The sequence below is a fragment of the Nasonia vitripennis genome, chromosome 4, assembly GCF_009193385.2.
Source record: "Nasonia vitripennis strain AsymCx chromosome 4, Nvit_psr_1.1, whole genome shotgun sequence".
In the NCBI taxonomy this organism is placed as follows: Eukaryota; Metazoa; Arthropoda; class Insecta; order Hymenoptera; family Pteromalidae; genus Nasonia; species Nasonia vitripennis.
Genome location: NC_045760.1, coordinates 24,857,092 through 24,881,579, shown reverse-complemented (window position 1 = coordinate 24,881,579; position 24,488 = coordinate 24,857,092). Strand labels below are relative to the sequence as shown.

Here is a 24,488-nt window from a genome sequence, read left to right as displayed (position 1 = left end):
AGCGAATTCCTCTCGCGAATGACCTGTCATTAAAAGTATCAATTATGCGCGTAGAGAATACAAGTGATTTGACGTCGGGGAATGCAAACGCGAGCTGGTTATTTATAACGCGACTGTTGTGTACGTTTGCGGAGAAAAATCTCAAACTCCGAACGCAAAATTTTGACGGTATAATCCTGCCTCCGAAACAATGCCACCGTACGTGTAATACAACACCTCGGCTCCCGGTTTACTCCCTCGTGTATACGCCTCTCTCTCTCTCTCTCTCTCTCTCTCTCTTTCTCTCTCTCTCGTCGCAGATTCTCTCTCTTCTCTCTTTACGCGGGGGGTGGCACTAGCCAAGGCCGCCGAGAAAATAAAGGCGCTGGCGCAGCTCTCGGCGCTGCTCTCTCGAGAAAGGTCAAATACCACGTCCCTCTCTCTCTCTCTCTCTCTCTCTCTCTCTCTCTCTCTCTCTCTCTCTGTCTCTCTCGCGTGTAATGCGTCCCTTTAACGAGGAAGATTTATTCGCCCGAAGGATGGCTGCCGCTGACCGTGTCGCCTACCATTCTCTCTCTCCGAGAGTCTATTTCTTCTTCCTCTCTCTCTCTCTTCGCTTGTCGTCGCCTTTTAATGCTCTTGTTTGTGGCTTCAAGCGCAGAGAGACTAGGCGACGTTTTCTCGCTGTACGACACGAGCCGGCGGATGTCGCGTTTGTGTGGGGGGCCCAGGGTGACGAGGATGGCATTTTTCGATGCCTCAGCATAGATATGAGACGATCTGCTTTTTCTTCTTCGACTCCGCGCGCTCGTATCTCACCTGCGCATAACGCGCGAAAATGACTCTTCGAAATTCCGAGAAACGACGCTGCGGCGGCGGATTGAATAAACAAAGGGCTTATCCTCGCTCGAGCACACGCCCGCGATGTAAGTGGTAATTAATGACTCGCGCGACGCAGTCACGCTTATAAGTAAAGGAATTATGAAACGGAATAAACATTCGGCGCATGATTAATTTCGCGATATTTCGCGGCTCATTGTGCGGCCTGAGGTGTTATTAATCGCTTCTCTCTCTTCTCTCTCCGGCTTTTCGCGATATTGCGATATAGTTTGCTGCGAAGCCTCGCATTCCGTTGTCGCGCCTATTCCATTATTGCATGAATTATTAACGAGGATAATCTAATAAGGTGTCATCGACGCGGCCCCAAGGGTATCGATGATGCGCGAAAATATTTTAAGACGCAAAAAAGAGGCGATTATATGAATTTTAGGGCCGCGCGGGTCGTATTGCAAACAAACTCATTTTTTTAACGATTCATAAAGCCGAAAGCGAGCGAGTTATCAATCACTTTCACGAAGCAGCTCGTTAAACGTCTTTATGCTTTTTGCTCACTGGCTGTTCTCTTGCCGCGAGGCGGGGTTAAGCAGATTTACTTCTGCAGCTCGTTTTTTTTCCCGCGTAAATTTGTTAATAAATTTCGACGCGCAACTGTTTCGCCAAAGTCTTCTTTTCTCCGAGTGCGCACGTTTATTAGGCAGATTGTAAATCAGAGACGAAAAGCATGATGCTCGGATATAGGCGAGGAAAAAGTGGAACGAGTCGAAAAAAAATGAAACGGTCGGGCCAGTGGAAATGGACGAGTACGGTTAGGCTTGCGATGACGACTGAAGAAACGTAATAAGCCAACGGGAAATAACGCCGTGGATGCAGCTTTTTTTTTTCTTCCGACGAATCGAACAATCCGATTGCACAATTGTCGCGTATAAATGAAAAACATCGTTGCGCAAGGATATCGAGAGTGTTATTGGCATAAAAATTCGCGGAATTCATTAAAAACTGATTTATTGCACAACTATCTATCCGAAGTCATCGTATATAACTGCAGGGAAATATTGCTTTCTCCGCATTCAATTCTTCCACACAGCTGCGGCGCTTATAATGAATCTCCGCAGAAAGCCCAAACAAGCGTTTTTCTCAATGGAGGCGGCAAAAAGTCGTACAGAGGTTAGAGTGTAAACGGCTATACGTGTAATATACAGAAAAAGGATTTATTGATTTATGGCTTGCAGCCGTGTTTAACATCGACTACAGCGGTACTCATGCGGAAATAATAAAGTTAACATTACGCCGAAGTAGGCTCGACTTTTTACGGTAGAATACTTACCACTCGAACAAGTTGCTCTGATAACTTTATCTCCGGCTCGGAAAAGTTTCCTATTATGCGTACCTAGATATCTTCCGGAGGCAATAAATAACGAAAATCGTTGAGCAGCGAAAGTATAGTAAAGACGCTTTAACGCCGGCCGTTAAGAGGAACACCCAATGATACAGCAGCCCCTGCAGCCGCGCAATATAACGAGGAGTTAATTAGCGCATAAAGCGCGGAAAATAAGGAAGCCACCCCAAGCGGCCCATAAGGCAAAAGGACAACCCCCAGTAACTGCGTAATATAATAAAGACGCAAAACGAACAAGCGGCCGCGAAGAGATAATTAGAAAAGCCGAGGGAGCCGTAATAAACGAGAGAGACAAAGGAGGGGATATTAAGACAGGCGCGATTTCTGCAATCGAGTTCCTCCGGCATATTTTATATAGGTAGCCGCCTAAAACGTAGCTCCGAACACGCGGCTGCGGCATAGGCGACTTTCACTTCTAATAAAATGCGAAGGCCTGGCTCTCTTAGCGGCGCTGCAGCTATAGACAGAGAGAGAGAGAGAGAGAGAGAGAGAGAGAGAGAGAGAGAGAGAGAGAGAGAGAGAGAGAGAAGCGGAGGCTTGGTAACCTCGAGGGTCTTTTCCAGCGGACACTTTCGGAGGTGAGTGTACCGGAGAATTGTACCTGTTTATAACTTTAGGTAGCTCGATTTTTTTAAATATTCCAATAAGTTTTCAACTGATGAAAGCACAGCGCTCGAACAGTCGAAAAACACGAGGAATTACGATACTCCGACTCTCAGCAGTGCAAAGTATCTGAGCAGGCTGCAATTACCGCGTCCGGATAGTAGGTCACGCGGAAAACTGACCGTTCAGAATTTTGCCGTATTTAGCCGAACGTAAAGAGCAATCACCGCTTCATTTCAATATATATACACGGCATATAGCAGGGATCCGTATAAAAAATATCATTTCGACCAATTTCATAGCCGCAGCTCTCTCGCGGCCTCGAAAATCGTTCCCTTTTCTTTTCATCGTAAATCATTTAGAGAGCCGAGCGAAGACAGAGGTTTTACTTACGCTTCTCTATAATGCATCGCGGATACACGTTATATAGCCGTGGGTTTGAAATTTAATTACGATATTTAGTGCTTTCAGAGTTTCACGTGCAGGGAAAAAGTATATTTTGTGAGAGTTTCCGCGGAAAGCGCGTCCCGAGCGAAATCGCCGGACGATGAGCGCGCTGTACTTTTTATAATAGAAAATTTTTTGCCCCTCGTTACGCAAATCGTGTCTACGTTTTTTACTCTCGCGGCGGAGCTTTGATTATTAAAATTCTAATTATGACGTCCCGAGGCCATTAAAATGCCTGGATAAATATTTGTGCGTTATACGCCTTCTGCCTAATTGCACCGACCATCAGCCGCTTATGCGTAAATCCTTGGCGATCGAGGAGCCAGATGGGTGCGACTGCTGCCCTACTTCCACTGGACTCCGGCGGAAATGAACTTCTGTGTAAAAAGCGCATGACCCTGTTCGCGCCGCTGCAGTGTGTGTTAGGAATCGAAACTCTATTAAAACGTTTCAGAGTTATTAATCGGAGCCGTTTTATTACGCTGACACACGCAGCTCTCGATATCTATTTCGAAGTGAAACCTTGTGTGCACGGCTGAATCGAAATAATTAATAACCTCGCCCACGCACATCCTTCCTTCCGTTCTTTTAGCCGACAAAGGCGACACGATTTGGCAATTGCGGTGCATATCTACGCGAGCATCGCGGAAGGAAGTCTGTCCCGACGCGCATCGCCTGTGTGTGACGTCTATTCATCGAAGTCTCCGGGAGACTTTGACGCCTGGATACAAGGGACTTTTCAACTATACCAATATGATGTTTTAATCCAACTTTGATTTCGACACGAGTAACAATCGTACCAGTTATACGGGTGGTCTCTATACACATTCACCTGAAGAAGAGAAAAATAATACAGACTAACGCTTTCACTGTGTATAGAATTTATTAAAGTCAATGGGTTCTCTCAAAGGAGATTGACAGCGTTTTCTTTTCGGAGTGTAATGTCAGGGATTGGTGTCAGTGCATGACTCACACCTCTGTTTACTCCGATATAGAGCTGCTTATTCAGAAACAAATCGCTTTTCTTTACGGCGCATTTACGGTCCATCATAGAGGACTGGCATCGAAAATTAGAAATTTCGGAAAACTGTTTCGTCTGCGCTTGATAAAGCAGTTGGTCCGGCGGGTATTGTACTGTTATACTAAAAGCACCGCAATGGCCAGCAGTAAACATCCATTTTAACGCGCGTCAAACACTGACGTGCGGGAGCGCATCTTCGCGGCGGTCGATCATTAACGACTCCTGCATACATTATTCATCCTCGAGTGATGCTATCGGGACGTGTAATAATTTTTCTCAGCCGCTGCTTTTCGCTGTTATTTTGGAGACTGACGTGGATCGTAATAGGAATGTTGGGGTCTAAGTTGGGATCTGCACTGCTTTGATCGATTTTTTGGACGATGATTCGGTGATCGGCATAACTGTACGCGTACCCGTGTACCGGGCATAATGAGCCAGAGAGGCCAATTAACACTTGTAATGATGATGCGCCTTCGATCGGAATCCGCTACTCGACTTGTTTTATTTTCCGACTGTCTTTTCGGGTATGATGGATGCGCTCGAATATTCCTCCTCTTGTTCGGTCAAAATAAGAGGATTACGAAACGAAACGACGCCGACTTCCAGTTTTCGTGGGAAATTGGGTCAGTCGAGAATTTTCGAAACGCTTTCGTCCTTCTTCAGCCGACACGCACTGAATGACAGCTACGGAATCAATTAAAAGAGCGGCATACGTCGATTAGGATCGATTACGCCGAGACAAAAAGGCTTACACAAACGGTACACGTGTTCGAAGCTGTGTCTCATCAGAGCCATCAACCGGCGCCGATCGGAGGACCGATAGATTCATATTTCAATTTGTCACGATGGGCAAACAAAAAGCTCATTCTCTTGCTATCAGAGTTTAATTACCATATCCCAGTGACAAGTTCACACTTAATAGACGCATCTCCACACACAGGTTCGATAACATTCAGGGCATCGATCCGCAAAGCATAGGTATACACGCAACCGTGTAATCTGCGATCGACGCCGCAATGTATACGTAAATCGTCAAATTAATGCCTCAATTTGTCAATGGAGAAACAAAAAGCCGGAGGAGCTAATCGCGCCGAGCCATCATCGCTCGCAACTTTACCGATGATAGCATCGGCTACTCTCTCTTTCGCTTATTCGCCGATGTCCGAAGACTGCTGCGTGTGTGTACGGCGAGAGCTGTTTCTTTTTGTTTCGGGAGATGTACGTTGTTATGGCGCTTGTTTCTGAATTTCTTCATCCAACTGCGAGAGTCACACCTGTAGACACTAGTCGAGATCTGACAGTAGAGCTGAGTATTTTTTTTTTAAGCTCACATCACCTTTCACCAAATCTTCACTGCAAAAAAAAATCAATACATCCAATCATTCAAAGCCAACAACACAGCGTCGTTATCAACGTGTCCCGTGCAGCAGCAGAACCTTTTTCCTCGCGTAAAACTGCCATCTCTCTCTCTCTCTTCTGGTATACTACAATGAGCCTCGCCGCCGCGATATTTCACAAGACACGACTCCCTCTCTCTCTCTCTCTCTCTCTCTCTCTCTCTCTCTTTGTTGTGCAGCATAACGCCGGAGCGAGAGATTTCTTGCCGCCCATTGTACACGCGGCCGCGGCGCTACTCGCTCTTATCTATTTTCTATCGCGCGCGGCGCGGCTTCTAATTTTCCAGCCTGGAATGTTGTGTGCGCGGGATTACTAATTTTTCGTGGATCTATGCATGTACACGCCGGCAGCTGATTGTTTGGCAATAGGCTTCTTTTTTTCTTCATGTAGACTGTGTTGTTATATTGTCGTGTGCGTTGGAATTTCGAAATTCAGTTATTTTCGATACAACTCAATTCGCAAATCACAGTACCGAATCCAATGGTCTCGATTAATTATTGAACCAAAAAAGATCCACATTCCAGTCCACGCACTGTCGCACCACCCGCAGCGCGAGTCTTTCATTTTCACCGCTTGCTCAGCTCAGAGAGAACTGTATATGATACATGGACGAGGATAAACGTCTCTCGCTTCTCTCTCTCTCTCTCTCTATGTACCTACTCCCACGAGTCGCGCAGCAGAGAGACGTATACGCGCGTAAATCGCGCTGTTGCTGCAGCTGTGGTTTTGCGCGACACGCGAGAGGGATTTAGATACTGACGGTTTAAGGCTCTTGTTCTTTCTCTCTCTCTCTCTCTCTCTCTCTCTCTCTCTCTCTCTCTCTCTCTCTCTCTCTCTCTCGCTGGCGAGCAAGAGAGCTCTCGGTAGTTTTCTAAAACTATATTTCAGGGTTATCCGCTGAGGTATCTGTGGCAGAAGCCCTTTGTGAGCAGAGCTGTGAAATACGCTTCTGAATGCTCTTATAGCCCCGAGAAGGCGATTGATTTGGAATAGGCTGTGTAAATATGCTGGTGTATTTAACAGGATATGCTATAGAACAATGTACAGCATTTATGTTTTATTAATCAAAGCTGGCGATTTCTCAAAAGCGCCGTATTCCCATGAGCTTATGCGTCGTCGCATAAACCCGCCGACGAGTCCCGTCGTCCTCTTCTCCTTTAAATGCTAATGCGGCTAGGAAACCACCCCGTCGATTTATGGATACCGATCGGGAATGAATTCCGCGCAGTATGCCTATGCGCGAGCTTCGGTTATGACGCCGATTATTTAGCGATATTAGCCCGACCGTTTGTGCGTAGACCGAAGGAAGTCGTTTATAATACGCGGAAGAAGAGCATCGGCGGATATTGTTCGCGCAGAGAGTATACAGGGGCATTTAATGGTGGCGATATTTCGATGTCGTTATCGTTGCTTACGTTTGTTAGTTTTGCGCGGGGCTATTTTAATTCGCGCGCGTGGGACGACGCGGCTTCTTGGCTATCGTTAGTTTTGCACTTTCAATTTGAAAATCAATTACGCACAGCCGAAACTAATCGCTCGATCTCGGCACGTAATCCGTTCTTGCGTAACAGGCAATTTGCAAATCTCATCGGGCCATTAATCAGACCTCGGAAATTCGATACTATGTAGCCCGAAAAACAAAAGAGAAACGCATATGGAAGAAAAAGGAGAACAAGAGACACTCCCGAGCGGCTGTTTGATTTACGCGAGCTCATCACAGCTTCTTCCTTCGTCGAAGAGGGTTACGCGCTTGGAGAATTGATTTTCGGAGAGTCTGCGTGGTGTGAGAACATGCTAATTTTATTTGCACATTCGAGAGCCATAACGGACGATAATGGCTAGGCGCAGTAATTATCCCATAAAATTCCAGCCTAATTTACTCCCCTCGTCGATCGTAGCTCCTCTCTCGCAACAACGTGTCTCCCATACAATCATCCGCGAATAAGCCCGACACTTTACGCTCGGCTCGACCCATAACCCACACGTCACATCGGCATATCTCTCTAGGATCTTCTCTAGCTTCTCTCTCTCCCTCGACCCCACACGCCGTCGCGTTTTTCAAATTTCATCTCCGTAAATCTCCGAGCTTTACTGCAGGCCTCCACGCCCGGCTTTTCTCTAGCCTTTCCGAAGCCGCGTACGAAAATTTCGAAGGAAATTCGTCGCTTGAAAGTCGATAGCACAGGAGAGCCGAGTTTTACGAGAGAGACGCGCTGTAAAGCGCACTCTCTCTCTCTCTCTCTTACTCGGCGTGGGAGTTGGATTTACACTTGCGAATCGTAATTTATTTCCTGGTTTATTGTCGCGCGCGCTCACGCGAGGGCTTACAAGCTCGTAAAGTCCGTGTGTCCGCGGCATGCCGATTTTTTCCCTCTTGGAAAACCAACGTTATCCGTTATACGCGCACTTCCTGGCGACCGGAAGCTTTCCTCTCTCGGAGGGCAATGAATTCCTAAGCGGCTTCTAAGTCAGCGCGATGCATTGTGCGACTCGACGACGAATGCCAGACACGCCCGAGGCGGCGACAGAAGCGCTTGAAAGGTTTCGGGACGTGCGGTATCGATGACAGGATGAATTACAATGCGTTGGGCGACTCTTTCTCTTTTCGTCGCGCGAGTCTTTCTTTTTCTAACAGCGGCGTCCTCTATCTGACGGCTTGGTTAATCTAATTTTTCTTTTTCACCGAGTCTAGTAGTATCTCGCTTTGATTATCGGTGCACTATTTTCTCGACTATACTTACGACAGTCGCGGCTAATTGGCTTCGCCGGCGAGGAGAACGTTTCTGAAATAATATTCTCGGTAAATAAAGAAACGCTTAAAGTCTTCATAAAGCCTGAAAATTATTTGGCAGCGCGAGCTCCGCCGAGAGGATTTACCGTCCCTTAAATACTCGAAATTGAAAAGTCGGCGATGAGTCAGGCCGACCTTCACCCGATGAGCGCAAATTGCGTTTTCGGATTTTTATACGTGGCGCTTGATGTTGTAATTATACCCTGAACTTCCAATTTTGCATTGTAACGCGCAGCTCGTCGCGAGTAAATATAAATCGTCGTTTATCGCGGTGGGTCGATAAAAATAAACGAACGTTATAAATCTCGAGCGTTTATGTTTTATATGCGCTGCCGATTCGGCGATAAATTTACCGATACACAACTCAATTTGCCTTTATATCGGGCGCTTAATTTACGATACGGTTCTATTTTATCAGAGCTGTCTTAATACGGCGCATTCTCTTATAATATTTCAAGACGCCTTCCACGCGTAATCAAATTAGACGAATCGATACAGCCGCGCGATACAAAACATCCTAATTCAATGAAGCTCTCTCCCGAACGGTAAATTTTTTCCTGAAAAATTGCCCTTGCATCCGAGACACACAGAAAGACGAGCAACGGTCCGCCAATTAAGCTTCATTACGCGTCCGTAATAAGCCCCCGAAAACGCGGGTGTAACATTCAATTACCTTTTTTTCTCTCCTCTGCCTTCCGTTACCAAAGCGTCCACCCGCTGGGCGAGGCGCAGCGTGAAATTTTGTTATGCGCGGCCGTGAAAGGAAAAGGCTGCTGTCCCGCTACATTATATACACTTACGGCGAGTGTGACCCATTGGGTAACTCGCTCCATTCCTAATTCCGGCCGTGATCCTATAGCGGGATCGCGTGTAAGCGGCAGTACACACTGTGGGATCGCTCGAATTAGAGGCACTTCGGCTGCTACCGGTTTGCTCTGCCCTGCTACGCATTTTTGATCGGTGTGAAGTTTGACAGCAGCAGCAACCCCGACCGAGAGGTTTTCCGAAATTGCCCAATCCCGCCGATAAGCTAAGCTTCCGTTCGCACACACAGAGAACACGTCCATAGGCCACTCCCCCCTACGGCGCACGTCTTTCTCTCGCGAAAATCGGCAACAATCGTAACCGATCCCACGGCCGCGGTTAACCTCGGCACCGAATCGTAACATCGCTCGCGCGCCGCGGGGGAGCTCTCTATATCCACACTTCTTTCTCTATCTCTCGCGTCTCCTGTGTCTATGGGAAAGACAGACGTACACACAAGAGCTGTACTTACGGCTCGCCTAAATTGCGATCGACGTCAATTACCGGGGGCCGCGCTAACGATCGGCTTTTTGCTCCCGTGCCTGGCTTTATCGGGATAATTAGCTCCGGCTCTCTCGTCATATCGGTATATAGTGATTAGAAGTCGCGGCTTATCTCGGGGCACGCGCGGCGGAGGAGTCGTGTGGCGGATCGGTTGTTACCGATTTCTCCCTCGAAAAACACATCGCGGGTCTCTCGTGTTTACGATTTTCGCGGCGATTATGACTGTCGCTATTCTATATGTGTATTATTATGGGACAGTACGGAAGAGTAACGATGCAGATTCTCCGGGATCGTAAACGACACAAGTGCCCGGAGATCTCGATCTTTACTGCGCTGAACGAATTTATCCGTCCCAGATTCCGCGATTTTTTTCTCCTCCTGAGGGAGAAATCGTAAATATAAAATATGTGTTCTCACACGATTGTCGATCGCAGCCTCTAATTGAAGTCGACCGATATGTTCGACGCTCGACTTATTGCGATCATAAAGTCCCTTATGTGCCCGCGGCCTTATAAGGCGAAAAGTAATTAGTAATCCTCCTATCCGCGAGGAAATATTAATGACGACAATGTGTCTTTATGTGGAAATGATGACGGTATTACCAATCTCTCGGAGCATTCTTTCGTTTTTTCAGCCAATTCGATCGCAGACTGATCTCTCCCGCGCGTGAGAAAACCCCAGCGTTGCTCCTTTCGGACAGTTCATAACGAGGACAATGTCACGACGCGAAAAATATACAAAAGTGAGCCTTATCTCGGCGAACAAAAAACGTTGAAACGTCCAGACGAAAAACTACCAATTAACAATCGCTCGGGGCCGCTAACAACCTCGAGCGACGCTATAATACACAGACACATCAATTATGTGCCAAGAGCTAATCAGACTTTGTTTTTCCATCGACGAAACATTGTCTTCGCCATCGGACAGCGCAGTCATTACCGTCGCGCGCATTCTTATTTCGAAAATATCACATATCATTTCGAGATCAGCTCTCTCGGGTTTCCCAACGCAGGACTGCTCTGATCTCGCGAAAAGAAAATCCTTCGCGATTTTTCCATCGAAGCGACCCATCGATTCCAGCTGTATATGTTTCAGTGCAAGCGCGGATCTAATGCCGCGCGCTATATTTCAAAATCCCAGTGCTGCATCCGAGACTTTCTTTCGCAAGCGCATACGCGTCTATGTAGGCGAGTAACGCGATGCAAAGTGGAGCAGCAGTGTACGTGTGCAGCAGTTTTTGCTCCTTATGCACTGACGGCGTTGTGTTGCAGGAGATGAATTAAGCGAGTTGTAATGAGGATGAGCCGTTTAGAAACGCGTCGGCTGAGCAATTAGGCTGTTTTTTTTCGGAAAAGCTTGAGTGCGGGGAGATGCAATTTCGGCGGCGCTGGGGTAATTGAGCGGTGGAGAAGTTGGACGATGCGCTTTACTTTTCGCGAAACGATACATTTTCGATCTCCACACGGGGAAAGCGTAATCGGATTAGTTTCGCGTGTATAATCGGAGGATACTCGGATTTTGCAATTCGAAGAAAGAGAAAATAAGAAAGCGCGTGGAGAGGAAGCAGACTGAGACGAATCGTGATCCTTATTGTTATTCGGCAGTTTTTAACGGAGATATAGTCATCGTAAGCTCCAATCGGAGGATTTACAAAACATACGATTTATGCCCTCCGAAAAATAAAAGAGTACATATAACCTGAGTGAAAATTCGGGAGAGAAAAGAGATGTGCTTTCGAAACGATTAGACGCGATCGTCGTAGTTGCGGCATCGATACATACACGCATTCACGTGCACGCATATAAAGTCTCATTAAGGTTTCTCCTCTTGCGCGTGAAGTGCGCACACGCGAGAGCTCGCGGAAGAAACAATATATGCCCCGGCGTGTGCGTTGACCAACTTTGCGGTAGCTGCAGCGATTTATCATCGCGTCGAAAGTGCGATTAGGCATCAATCTTGAAAATTCCTGGCGAAATTTCACCGCGAGCTTCGCTCGATTATCGAGAGGAGAGTACATAGTCGGTGGTCCATTATGCACAGAGTGCATATAATTGGGCCGATTCCGTAGCGATAATGCCGAGAGATTTCGTAGGGCTGCGCTTTGCATTCCGAGAAATTTTCGAGTCTATTAGAGGATCAGGCCCATAGCGCTCCGGATATCGCGATCGGCTGTGTGGAGAGAGGAGAAACTCGTCGGGCTGTGTTTATTGATTACAATGGGACTCGTGCGACCCCTTCGGGGATAGAGATTATCGTTATATATAGAACTCTGCTCTCTTTGTCTGTCTGGGCGAATTCAGCGGGCTCTTCGCGGATCGGCGATCGGTATCGGCGGGTGTATTTGGATATGCCGCTGTATTGTTCCGTCTCTTTATAACGGGCAGTCAATTAAAGAAACAGTGCGGTACATAAGACTATATCTCCGATGTTAATTGACAAGGGACAGAAGGCACACTGCACAGAACCGCGAAATTTAATACAAGCCTCGCACTTCCTCGAAGTTTCTCCCCGCGCGGCATATCGAAAAAGCGATGGAGCCAATCCGTCAACGCGTTGTCGCCGCCGCAACAATGGTCTCTCTCTTTCTGCCACAACCGCATACAGTATATTATAGCGAGTGGCCACAAGTATATCGGCGGCGAACCGCGAATCATACACGGTCCCGCGCGTGTAACAAAGAGAAATCGCGGAAACGATCGGTTGTAAAAAGTTACGAGCCGTCGATATAGGAAGTAGTGCTCGATGAACGCGGGAGATCGCTTCATTACGGCTGTAACGAGCCGGACTTTTCGATTTTTCCTCGGCTGGACTCACCTTCGCTGCTACGTGTATAATAGGGAAAATTGTAAGCCAAGGTAGAGGACCAACCTGAAACAGAGAGAAAAGAGAAGGTATAAATCCGAGGAAACAAAATCATTGGGATAAGATAGCCATCCTCGAACACGAGAGCCCTCGATGATTCACGCGCGGTCCGGCAATTACACAAACGAGGCCGATAATGGCTCCAGGAGCGAAGCTGGAAAGATCCTCCGCTCAGATATAAGCCGGTCGCGCATCTCCCGCCGGAGTATGTAAATATTATGCAGCTATGCGAAAAGGACCATCCTCGTCGTCGTCGTTTTTTATTTCTGATCGTCCACCTCCCTCTCGACGTACGTGTGCGTATAGGAACACTACACGGTTCAAGGGTATCCGCGCGGCTTGTAAATTATCGATAATCGATCCCGGAAACGATCGATCATACGCGCGACTTCCGACTTCCTCGGATTACACTGCAGCTCCGCGTTCTCGTGTCTCTTTTTCTCGTTCTCCGAAGTTACGAGGATTGCCGGCACGCAGATGGAGGAGGTGTGCGTGTAACTCGTAAATCGGCGAATTATTTGCCGCGATTTACAGCCGCCGAGATCTCTCTCTCTCTCTCTCTCTCTCTCTCTCTCTCTCTCTCTCTCTCTCTCTCTCTCTCTCTCTCTTTTCAGGGTGGTGAAAGTGAATATTATACTCGACTCGACGCTAGGGGGCAGCACGGCGAGATCCTTTTGTTCGCGGCTTTGTAACATCTCGAAAACAGCTGTGTAAACGCTCGTCCGATCGGTATCGGCGGGAAAGAGAACATCGAGGGGGAGACGAGAAGATTGTGGAATCGTGACACTCCTCCTTCTCGGCTCGAAGCGCAGTAAGGGTTATAACAACGCAACGCTGGACTGGAGGTGTGAAAGTCCATGCAGCGATCCGGTAGGCAGTGATAAGAATAGAGGCGGCTGTTTCGAAAAATCTTAATTTCGCTTTCACCTCGCATTGTTTACTACACTATATACTGATATACAGGTATGAGCTGCGCTGAGAGATGAGAGTCGCTGTATACTTTCCGGAGATTTGCATAGCCCGCGTTCGAAGCAACGTTTGCTTTATTAGTGGGACAGAGACATTTTAGAGTTATTTGCGGCTTCCTCTGCACACACAAGGTAAAAGCCACACGTAACGATTATTATTATCCCGAGAAACTCGTTTGGTCTCGCGCTGCACCTGTACGCGACACCCCCAGCGTACTGTATTTCGAGGCGTCTCGCTCAAACGCGCTCGCGGATCGACTTCTAATCAGATACACAGAGACACTCGCTTACGGCAAGTGTAATAGAAGCAACGAAGCCGCTATCGGCTTACAGGGATATACGAAAAGCGATATATCCCTCGCGGCTCTGTAAAACATAATACACCGTCCTCGATTCCTCGCGTCGTTGTAAAAAAGACAGAACAACGCGTCAGGGCTGCTGTCTATCTTATCCATAGCTCCGCGGCTGGTTTTTCGGCCTGAAAAAAGGCATAATTCGCGAGGCGAGGTTGTGGCACATTGTGCGGCTATTTACGGGCCCATTCAGCCCTATCGCCAAGGCTTATCGAGGTGTACGCGGAGTTGGCTTTGGCACCGACACCGGCGCCGCCTTTTCCCCCGACGAGATTTCGTATATCTCGTGTCGCTGAGAGGTTTACTGCTATTGTACGCGACGACGGACGAGATAGCCCGCGTGTCAGCGGGGGGTTTATATTTAGAAGTATGTGTACGTATAAATACTCTCAAAAACCGCAACTTTCTATACACGAGAGAGAGAGAGAGAGAGAGAGAGAGAGAGAGAGAGAAAAAATGCGATTCGACCGTAAACAACGTCAGCGCTCTCGACTCTGGGCATCGTCATCGTCGCAGAAAAGGAGGACACAACCTGCGTCGCGTGCACTTTTCCCTTTTCGCGACCTCGATTTCCCTTTCTCCACACACCTTCTCGTGTATCCCACTAATCAGTAAACTGGCACACACACGCGCGCGAGAGCCGATTGTCACTCTCTAGGATGCGTATAAGTTCAAGGTCGTCGATCGCGCGCGGATTTCACCGACGGAGACTCGAGGAGCTGCGCGAGGAGCGGCTGCAGCCCATGGACTTTCACCGGATTCGCACGAGATCCAGGCAAATTGCCAGACGTTGCGCCTAGAGTATGTATGTACGTGTGCTGGAGAGGTGTGGCGTCGTGCGCACGGCCACAGCAGAGAGAACAAGCAGGCCAAAGTCGAGCGCTGTGTGATGTTGTATAGTGTGTTTGGAGAGGAGTAGATGGACACGCTGAGGTGCAGATGCTCTGTTATGAGGATGGAGGATGCGGTGTTTGATGGCGTTGTTGCGTCGTGTAGTTTTTATTTTAAAAGGTTGAGCAATTTTCAACTTTTGCTATTTTAAAGAAGATATCAAGTTTTACTATTTTACGTTGAATACATTTTCCATCGGTAAACGGGTGAACGTTCTTGTACAATTTTTTATCCACATTATTTCATGCGCGAATATTGAAACGTTGATGTTCCGGTATAAAACGTCGAATATTGATACCGGCGAAAGTTCGCATTACCTCTAAAACTAGCAATAAAAAACTCGAAACGATATTTACATCGCCGGTGCATTCAATCACACGGCCTCTTCCGATCCGGAAAAAGAAAACCGTAGCTGCGATCTCCGCACAGCTGATCCGATAATTGTAACCTCTACTTCTCCGTAGTTTTCTCTCCCGCTGCAGCCTCGACTTCCTCTACTCTCATCTCGACGTATACCCAACCCCGTCGTGCACTTTGCCGGAAAAAATTTGCAAAAACACAACCATCCCACTTCCTTATCTCGCGAGCCACCCTTATCTCGCTCCGTATCCAAGATCGAGCATGGCACAACGGTCGCATGTCGGATGTATCTTTCTCTCTCTCTCTCTCTCTCTCTCTCTCTCTCTCTCTCTCTCTCTTTTCGCCCACGTGTATATCCGCGAGATAAGCCTGTGGTTCGTTCGGGATTTATTATGTATACGCGTGTGTACGCGTACGCTTGCGGGAGACCGAATTAAGAGCGCGCGATACACTTTCTAAAATACGCCAAATACGGCGAGTGTGCAGCGGTGAAATTGATGAAAAATTATTGATCTATGGCTCGTATGCTTAATGACTAGCTGAGCTGGTATATGTATTATAGGTATACGCGGAGTCGGCAAAGTCGAGCGAACTTTAAGGGCGCCAGCGGAATACTTCGTCGTCGGCCGACTTAATTTCCAGTTATTCATTCTTCGACGTCGCTCTCGCTTTCGAAAATCCCGAATACAAGCTTTTCGAATAGTGTCTTACATTCACCGCAGTAGAGCGACTGCGCTTATCTCCAAGTTATTACCAAATGTAATAAGCTCTCGGGAGCGCATAAAACTCGCCATACCCACACACACACACGTAAAACACTGTGTACAGCCGAAAAAGTCAGCCTTTCGCGATTAAACTCCAACCCATAATTTAATTTACTATCGCGCTCTCATAATTTAATTTCTAGCGCTCGATTTACCGACGGTCGGTAAAAAAATCGTTAAAGCGTATAACCGGCTGTATCTGAGCGCAGGCATCGCTGGCGCGCTGAATTTTTAAGACGCGATCAAAATATACCTGGAAAATGTAATTCTCCTTATAACCCCGTGGATATACAATACGCTATCTCTTTCGCGCGCGAAACAGACGCGGCTTACATAACCTATACGTATATAAGCTCCCGCGGAAGGATAATAAAAGATCTGCGCGCGATGAACCGAACAGTATATTCTTATACCTATATTATTACACAGCTGGTAGCTTTCGTCAACCGGAGGGCAATTAAATCGCGGCCGAGCATTAAAGCCCACGTTATACGATCAAACTCGCGTATTATCGAAAATGCGCGCGGCGGCGCGCTGTTATTGGTAATCGTAAATACACACACCCGCGCAAACATTATATTTCGCTAAACACACGGAAAACCGGAGAGATTTTCGCAACGTCCGTGCGCGGATATCAGTCGACGTGTTATTACCGGCGTTTATTGTTCCTTCCGCGATATGTATTTCGGACGCGATTACTTTGAATGTTATTATGCGCGGTTGTGGCGCGTGTCTGTTATTTATTCGATCCCGTTGCTCGTTTTTGTCGTGATCGGCTTGTTCGATCGAGAGGCGAGTTACCGGAAAATTGTATGTCTGTGTGCGTGTATTTGGACTGGGTTGCGTAGACACGTTTCAATTAACGATGATAATTCGTTACGTAAATTGTAATAATCGGTTTTGATTGTTTATAATATAGTATACGTTAGAGAGTGGAGGAAACGCCATTTTGGAGTAGCTGGATGGAGATGTATTTTGCGATAATTTTAATGAGTATTTCGGAGAATCGCAGGATGTACGCCTGTGTGTGTTTATCTCTGAATTCACGCAGATTGTCTGCTGAAAGTTGGGCTGATTTATTTGTGTAATGCTGCTTTCTCGTGTTCTTTTATGATTCACTGGAAGTAGTTGTTTATATACGTGCCAAAAACCTTCAACGACAAAATCAAATCCAGTCAAGACAATTGCATACCTGGATTCTGGTTTACAAAGTCCAAAACAATTGCTCCTAAAACCCACAAACAAACGCGTACAACAGCTCCCACATGCTAGTAAAACCCGCCCATTTCGAAATTCCGCGCGCTGTAAACTCGATCCTTTTCCGTCTTCCACATTCAGCTGACTATTATACACATCACACACACAGAGTCTACATAACGAGATAGCGGATAGAGCGACCTCAGCTCGGATTCTTTCCCATGGCTGCTGGCATATATATACACGCGACTAATGGGAGAGACTCGAGCCCATGGGCGACGCTTTGCGCATTTATATATGTAGGCATGTGCGCGCGAGCTTATGGAACGTATTCGGGATTTCTGCTATATAGACTAGACCGCTGCGGTGTATGGCTTTAATTGCCCGTATGCGAGTATAGTCGGTATATAAGTACACTGACTTGCTTTTGCGCTCTGTTCGGTGGTGTAGCATTGTTTTCTTTTTTGCCTTGAGCCGATATGTAGTTCAGTGGGGAAACGGTGTTTTGGCTTTCCGTACTCGGTTTCTCATTATCTCTGAGAACAATTTTTAGTATAAAAACAACTGTAAATGTACTAAAACATCTAGTTATAATTTTTGGTCCATTTAAGGGGGTCTCAAAGTCCATTAAAAATTCGAATTTCGCGCCAAAAAATAGCAGACCAGAAAAACAATTAATTTACTTGTAACAATTAAAAGAAGCAAAATTACGAAAAACCAAAAGTTAGTTGCCCTGCGTTATGTAATTATCCATCATTGTGCAAAGTTTCTAGTTATTATGACAATATATGTCGACGAAAGAACATTGAAAAATATAAAAAACTCGCGTTTTTCAAGGTTTTCTCGGCAACATTTTTTTATAATAACTTGAAACTTTGCACAATGATGGATAATTACATAACGGAGGGCAACTAACTTTTGGTTTTTCGTAATTTTGCTTCATTTAATTGTTATAAGTAAATTAATTTTTTTTCGTAGAATGGCTCATATAGATACATATGTGTGGAGCGATAGAGCGATATCAGATACCAAAACAAAGCAGTTTTGGATTGGCTTTTTTGTCACCGCCTAAACTCTCAGTGCTTGTGTCAGGCAACAATAGGTGGCGCATGGGCACTTTTCCATTTCCCTCATGAAGAATACACGTGTCGAGTCTATAGATATAGTGGTGTGCCAGCAATGCTCAAACTGCCTTGTTTGGCCTGCTGCTTCAGATGCTCATGCATTACCTTGGGCGAATAAGCGTTTGTAAGCCGCTATCGCAAAATTGTTCGAGTTTTGTGATTATCGTGCGATAGTTTTTGTAGTTTTTGATGGAATAGTTATCTATTCACACAGAGAAGTATCGCTATATCTTCATACAAAACACCCGTTACAAGATTAACTATAAATCCATTTGTTAAAGAAAGAATTTCTGAGTGGGTTGATTTTGCTTAAATTAAACTCAAATCCATTAACAATTTAATTTTACTATAAAAAAACATTCAAGCCTATTTACGAAGACATTTAGCGATCTCTAACCCGCTTTTTCGGCGTAACGCTGAGTATACAATAAGACGCTTATACGATAATTATATTCCACGTCGCACTGCATATTGTCAATAAAAACTATCAACTCAAAACCAAATCGCATCGCGACACGCTGCAGCATTATAAAATACCACGAGTTGAACGTCCGCACACAGCGCCGCATATCAGCGCAAATACATATAACACGGAAGGAAGTATGGTATACACATCCCGCGACGCATTAAACACTCACTCCCGCGCGCAGGCTTACATTATCTCTTGCGGCCGCGCGCGCACGCGCGGCTGATATACTGTTATACGCGAGCGCATCAGCGAGTTTAGTATGCCGACGGGGATGCGCTTTATTTCGATAACGGTTCGTCATATTTTTCTTTCCTCTCATGTGCCGCCCACCAAAGCCCAGCGCCGACTCGTGCGGCACTCTCTGCTCTTTCGGGGTTATATGCTCGAGCGTTCCGCGAGGATTTTTACGGGGAGGTTACGATTTTCGGTGCTGAGACCTGAAGCCTGGTGTGTGCTTTGCGGTGAGTTACGTTCTCAAGACGCTTTATGACGATGCGCGATGACGCTGTGTAAATCATTTTTGAAGATCGTATGTACCTATGTTGGACTATACTCGCGCTAATGTGTAAGCGACTGCGATATTGCGTTAAGCGAACGGGTTGTAGAATTCGAGCTTGTTTTCAATAAAAATCGACCGAATGAAATACACACCGAGTGTGTCTGAAAAGGAATGAAGAAACTGGCGGGAAAAAAACTTTATCTCTCTTCGCTTGCACCAACCGAACCTGCAATTCTCGCGAAATAGCAAGCCGACCGGTAACGATTTTTCCGTCCACTCGCTACTCTGTTTCGGTTTTCGATTTGGCAACTATCACATACCTTTTATTCTTTCACACCTCCGCGTTTATCGGTCAGCTGGCTTTCGGCTGAAATTCTTTTTGAATTCGACGCACGAAACCTACCTCCTATCTCGATCGCATTTGCATCTCGTTCCCATAACCGAAAAAACAATACCTCGTCTCTGAAACTGAAAAAAGACCAACGCCCATATTCTACAAAAAAAAAAGAAAAGAAAGAGAAGCAGCAGCACACAATGAGCTACAATTAACCCGAACAATCGCAACATCATCGCCCGCAACGATTGATGCAAAACGAAACCACATCCATGCATTAGCCCAGTGTATATCACGACGTACACAGCATTATATACAGCTTCTAGTTCAGGCTCGCGCTGCCGTATACGTATATAATTCTGAGTTTCTCATTCCCATTAGAATATGCGCGCGCGCGCCAATTTTCCTCGCTAGCCGAAATTAAACCGAGCGCCGAGCGAAATTTACGGCGGCGTTTACGAGTAGCCTTTCTCCGTCGCTACTGCGCCGTGTGTCGTAAGGTGAGGCAAAAATTGGCAAACGACGAAAGAGAGAGAAGAAAGTTTTACTTATGCTCTTCGCGCGGAAGGGCTACTTATGTGTATATAAGTATAATCGAATTTAGAGTTTTCGACTGCTGCTGCTGTTATATTGGGAAACGAGGTATGATGGATTTCTCGCGCTTCGAGTGTGAGTATAGTACAATACACATGTAACAGTTTTGAATTTTTTCAGTCATGTGCCTTTTGCTCTCGTTGAGCGAACTTTTACTTTATACATCGCGGTGGCTCTCACGAAGAAAGCGCGGTAAATCATTCATGCTTCACGGCGAGGAAATTGCCGGCCGTTTTTTTCTCATTAAAAAAAAAAATGTTATATCCTCCGTGTACATAAATACGCGCTTTTTAGACTAGTAACTTTTCCAACATCTCAATGAGCGAAAAAAAGAAAGACGCGAGATTTTCTGCGAAACCGAGAGACCGACGACCCCTGGAGAGCACCAGCGGCAAGGGCTTGAGCAAATCTACTGTGCCGCGCATCTTCCCTCGCCGTGTGTGCTCTCGGAGGAAAAAAAGAGGAGGAACGTCATCGTGAAGGAATGATCTCTTCTTTCTCTTGCTCGCTTGGGCTCTTCTTTCATCGTCGAACACTTTTTTCGTCGGCGGTCAGGACTAGCACACACGTGAAATTTGAATTTTAAAAGAATATCACGAGCGCTGACGCGAAGAGGATCGTTCAAGCCTGCGGCCTCGTTAACTCCAGAGAAAGAGAGACAATGAGTGCTTTATCAAGCTTCTTCTCCTCCAGTTTAGAATCTCCTTATTTTTCAAATAATTCCTCTTTTTTTAAGCGCTAAGGTTATCACTTTCGACTTTGCACGTAACGACGAAATTACAGTCTCTCGGCCGAATGTCAAAGCAGCGGGGTGTATGCTCACACAGAGTGACGAGGAACTTTCTTCTGGGTGTAGCAAAAAAAAGGAACACAAAGCTCGCTCGACAATGGCCGTATAAAGCCGAGCGTCACGTGCGAATTTCCCGACATCTGCAGCGCAGCGCGCGATGAATGATAATCCTATGAGAATGGAATATTTTACATAATTCGGTGCGATTAAGGAGAAGAAAAAAATTATACCACTTTTTATCAAGTCCGCGTGCGAGGCAGTGAAAGTATACAATTTAATTTGCGAAAGAGTCGTAGCGTTTATAATTGTACCGCGGGCGCATAAGCGGAGAGTGAAATGAGGCGAAATTATTGTTGTGCTAAATGCGAATTTAATTAGATTATATAAATAGGAGGAGAGTATACGTTTGAAGGCGAAACCATCCTCGTCGTAAACAACCAGCAGCGATTTTTAATATATCCTATATAACAAGTCCTCGCTGCACACGTGCGCATCTCAGCTCGTTAATCAGCCACTCGGCGCTTCGCCGAAACTGCCCAGCGCAGCGTCGATAATTCGCTCTGTTGAAATTCCCCGCGGTTTTTAAAATCCTAATACAAACTACCGCGCGGTCCCTCTCACTCGAAATTCCTGACTGGTCGAGTGGTCGACAGGGTCCTCGACACCGGGTTCGCGAAAGTTCCAAAAGAAAAAAACGAGGAGGATAGCTTTCGGGGTGAATCTCCGCGGAAACACGCGATCGTGTTTGTTATGCGCGCTGTAGCGAGCTGCGCATGACTGAAGGCTCCGTTGCGTGCGCGAATTGGATTTTCGGCGTTACCGATGCACGCGGACGGTTAATGAAGCGATTAAAAGTGCGGAGGAGCTGTCGCGTGAGTTTCGGGACACGGCGGATGAGGAAACGCGCGCGGATGGACTTTTTTGGCGCTGAAATGCATGACGCGAATAATGTGGTGGAGTTGGTGCACATTATGTGCGTGAAGTAATTCTTTACACACGCTTTATATAAATACACTTTATGCTGAGGTCGTTTTCGCAATATAGTTGATGCAGTGCAGGATTGTCGAGACTTCTTTTTGAAGTGCCCAAACTGATGGCGATAGTCAGTTTGAGTTTTTCAACGATGATAATAGAAGTGAGATTGTGGAATTATCTGTACTATATGATACAAGAGCTGCAGAGAGCTGGTTATGCACATTCTAAGCTAATGTTATAATTTTTGTTGCAGGCGCGGCTATGCAAGTATTTTAAATGGAATACAATCCGATGATTTTTTTGTTCAATTTCTTAATTAAAGATACACCTTCAATTCAACTGAAAAATTCATCAATTTTATTTTAGGATAAATAAAACAATAAAAAATTCAATTAACAAAACTTACGAAACCTCAGTTTTATTCTTAACAAAATCTTCGTCTCTAACACATTTCACCAAAATACCCACGGTAGCAGATTTCAATTTCATGTCAACCTCATGATAAGAGCCACATGCAATCTGAGCGCAATACTCCTTCGCTTCGTTCTCAAACAACTGAAGGCCCACTTTCTTACTATCACAATTCAGTTCAAACCCGGTCTGAATAGTGCCCACGACTTTTCCGTCAGCGTCGACTTTCGTCCATTGGTACTTGTGCGGAAAGACCGACCTCATATTTTTGGCACTGGGGTATGCGAACAATAAGAATCCACCATTGGCCAAATTGCGAAAGGCCAGTTTATCATCCACATACGGTAGAGACCTCTTTAACTTGAGCTTACCCTCCTGATCGAACTGCAAAACGTCGACGCTATCGCCGAATTTTTTTATAGCAATGCCTATCGTCTGGTGGGCAGTTGATACTAACTTTCTAGAAATAATGATCCAGTCACTAAATTCTGTTAATAGTGAGACCAATCCTGTAGGATCAAATTTCGATTATGTGAGATGTTTTGTCAAGAGGTTTATATCAACGTAAAATATTTAGCGACGACTTACCATCGGGTTTTATCAATGTTATCCGATCCTCGGCGAAGTGCAGATAAGCTTTGGATTTCGAATCCATTACAACTGCTCGAAGACTAAAAGCAGCTATAGAGTACCTGGATGGATTGACATACCACGGAACAGATGCGGAAATGACGTTGCCCTTCATGTCGACGTGAAATTTGTCGTAGGCGTTGCCCCCGCAATTAGAATTTATCACCATTTCAAAAGAATCGTCGTAGGCAACAAAATGCACAAAGTCGACGATATGCTCACTTTTCCCCAGAATCACATCTTTGCTTATGCAAGTGGGGAAATCCAAGATGATGCATTTTAAGTAGTCGTTATCAACCCAAACGATTGCAGCCTTTGTCGAGCTGACGGGAAAAATCACCATCATATCAGCGAGGTATCTTTTGGCTTTGTCCGATTTTAATGTCACTGGACATTTCTTTTCCAGCTGTGTATGCTGTACGGCTGTGCAGTTTCTCTCGAATATGGGCAATAGTTCGTCGGCATAGTCTTCGCACACGACGTAAGTCAGGTTGTAGTATCCATCGCTTTCTTGGTAATAGTCGTCGTTGAAAAATAGTCTTGATCCAGGTGGTAAGGTCCAGTGCTTTTGGTACGCAATTCTCTCCTCTGCGTCAATGGTGTTAAAGGTGAAGCAGAGGATCGCGAGTGATGTTAATTTTTTTAGTGTCCACATGATGGTGAGCGATTCAAAATTTTACTTGAAAATGGATGCTGCGAAGGTCTTGTCTCACTGGTTGACGTTGCACTAATGTCGAGATGTCTTTTCGACTTACTGAAAGTGGCGATAGTCTGTCCTCTTTCAATGATGATAAAGAAAGTATGATTAAGACGGCGACGGCGTGACTCAATCATATACAAGAGTTCGATACGGAAGATGATAGGCTAATCTGTAGAAAGCTATACTTTTTCCATGTTACTAACAGAAGATTGTGTCAAACGGTTTTTCAAGTTACACATTTCAAATTTGGATGTCGTTTTTGCAATTGGCTTTTCCCATCCAAAAATGTTTGCTGTTTACATCAATATATTATACGATTTCAACTTATTAAACTATAATGTAGTTAAAAGTTCGTTTCAGTGTCACTTGTGCAGTTTCTTTAAAAAATTCCAGTATTTTGTAAACAAAGATTGATAAGTAAAATTTAACTTATCTCCCTGGCAACAAAAAGTACTATTTTTACCCAAATTTACGACGATTATACACACTTATCCCGTCAAATCGGCAACTTTCCAAAACAGTCGTGCACCACACCTCACCCCGAAGACAGACTATAAACATACGTCCGGAGAAAAAGACGGCACGACCCATTTCGCGATGTCCTCATTAGCATAGGAGCGAGCGTCGACATTCCATTTACGCGCCGCGGCGTGGCTCATTTGAATTCGCGGCGAAATCGAGGTAAGGCCGTCCGACACCTGTAGATCTATATGTGCCACCGCTGCCGCGTTTTCATTTCTGCACACAGGCGAGAGAGGGACAGAGAAGAAGAGAAGCTATATGT

At 45.8% G+C, this 24,488-nt stretch overlaps 2 protein-coding genes across 3 annotated transcripts in view; both read right to left on the bottom strand.

The window, feature by feature from the left end:
* LOC100117884 overlaps positions 1–24,488 on the bottom strand; it is a 71,298-nt gene that overhangs the window by 22,084 nt on the left and 24,726 nt on the right. The window lies entirely within an intron of this gene.
* Positions 22,350–23,751, bottom strand: LOC107981683. The gene is made up of 2 exons (XM_016988023.2): positions 22,963–23,751; positions 22,350–22,883 (listed from the first exon to the last, which is right to left on the bottom strand). Exons 1-2 carry the CDS (start codon positions 23,657–23,659, stop codon positions 22,366–22,368), a joined length of 1,215 nt encoding a protein of 404 aa, XP_016843512.1. The 5' UTR covers positions 23,660–23,751; the 3' UTR covers positions 22,350–22,365.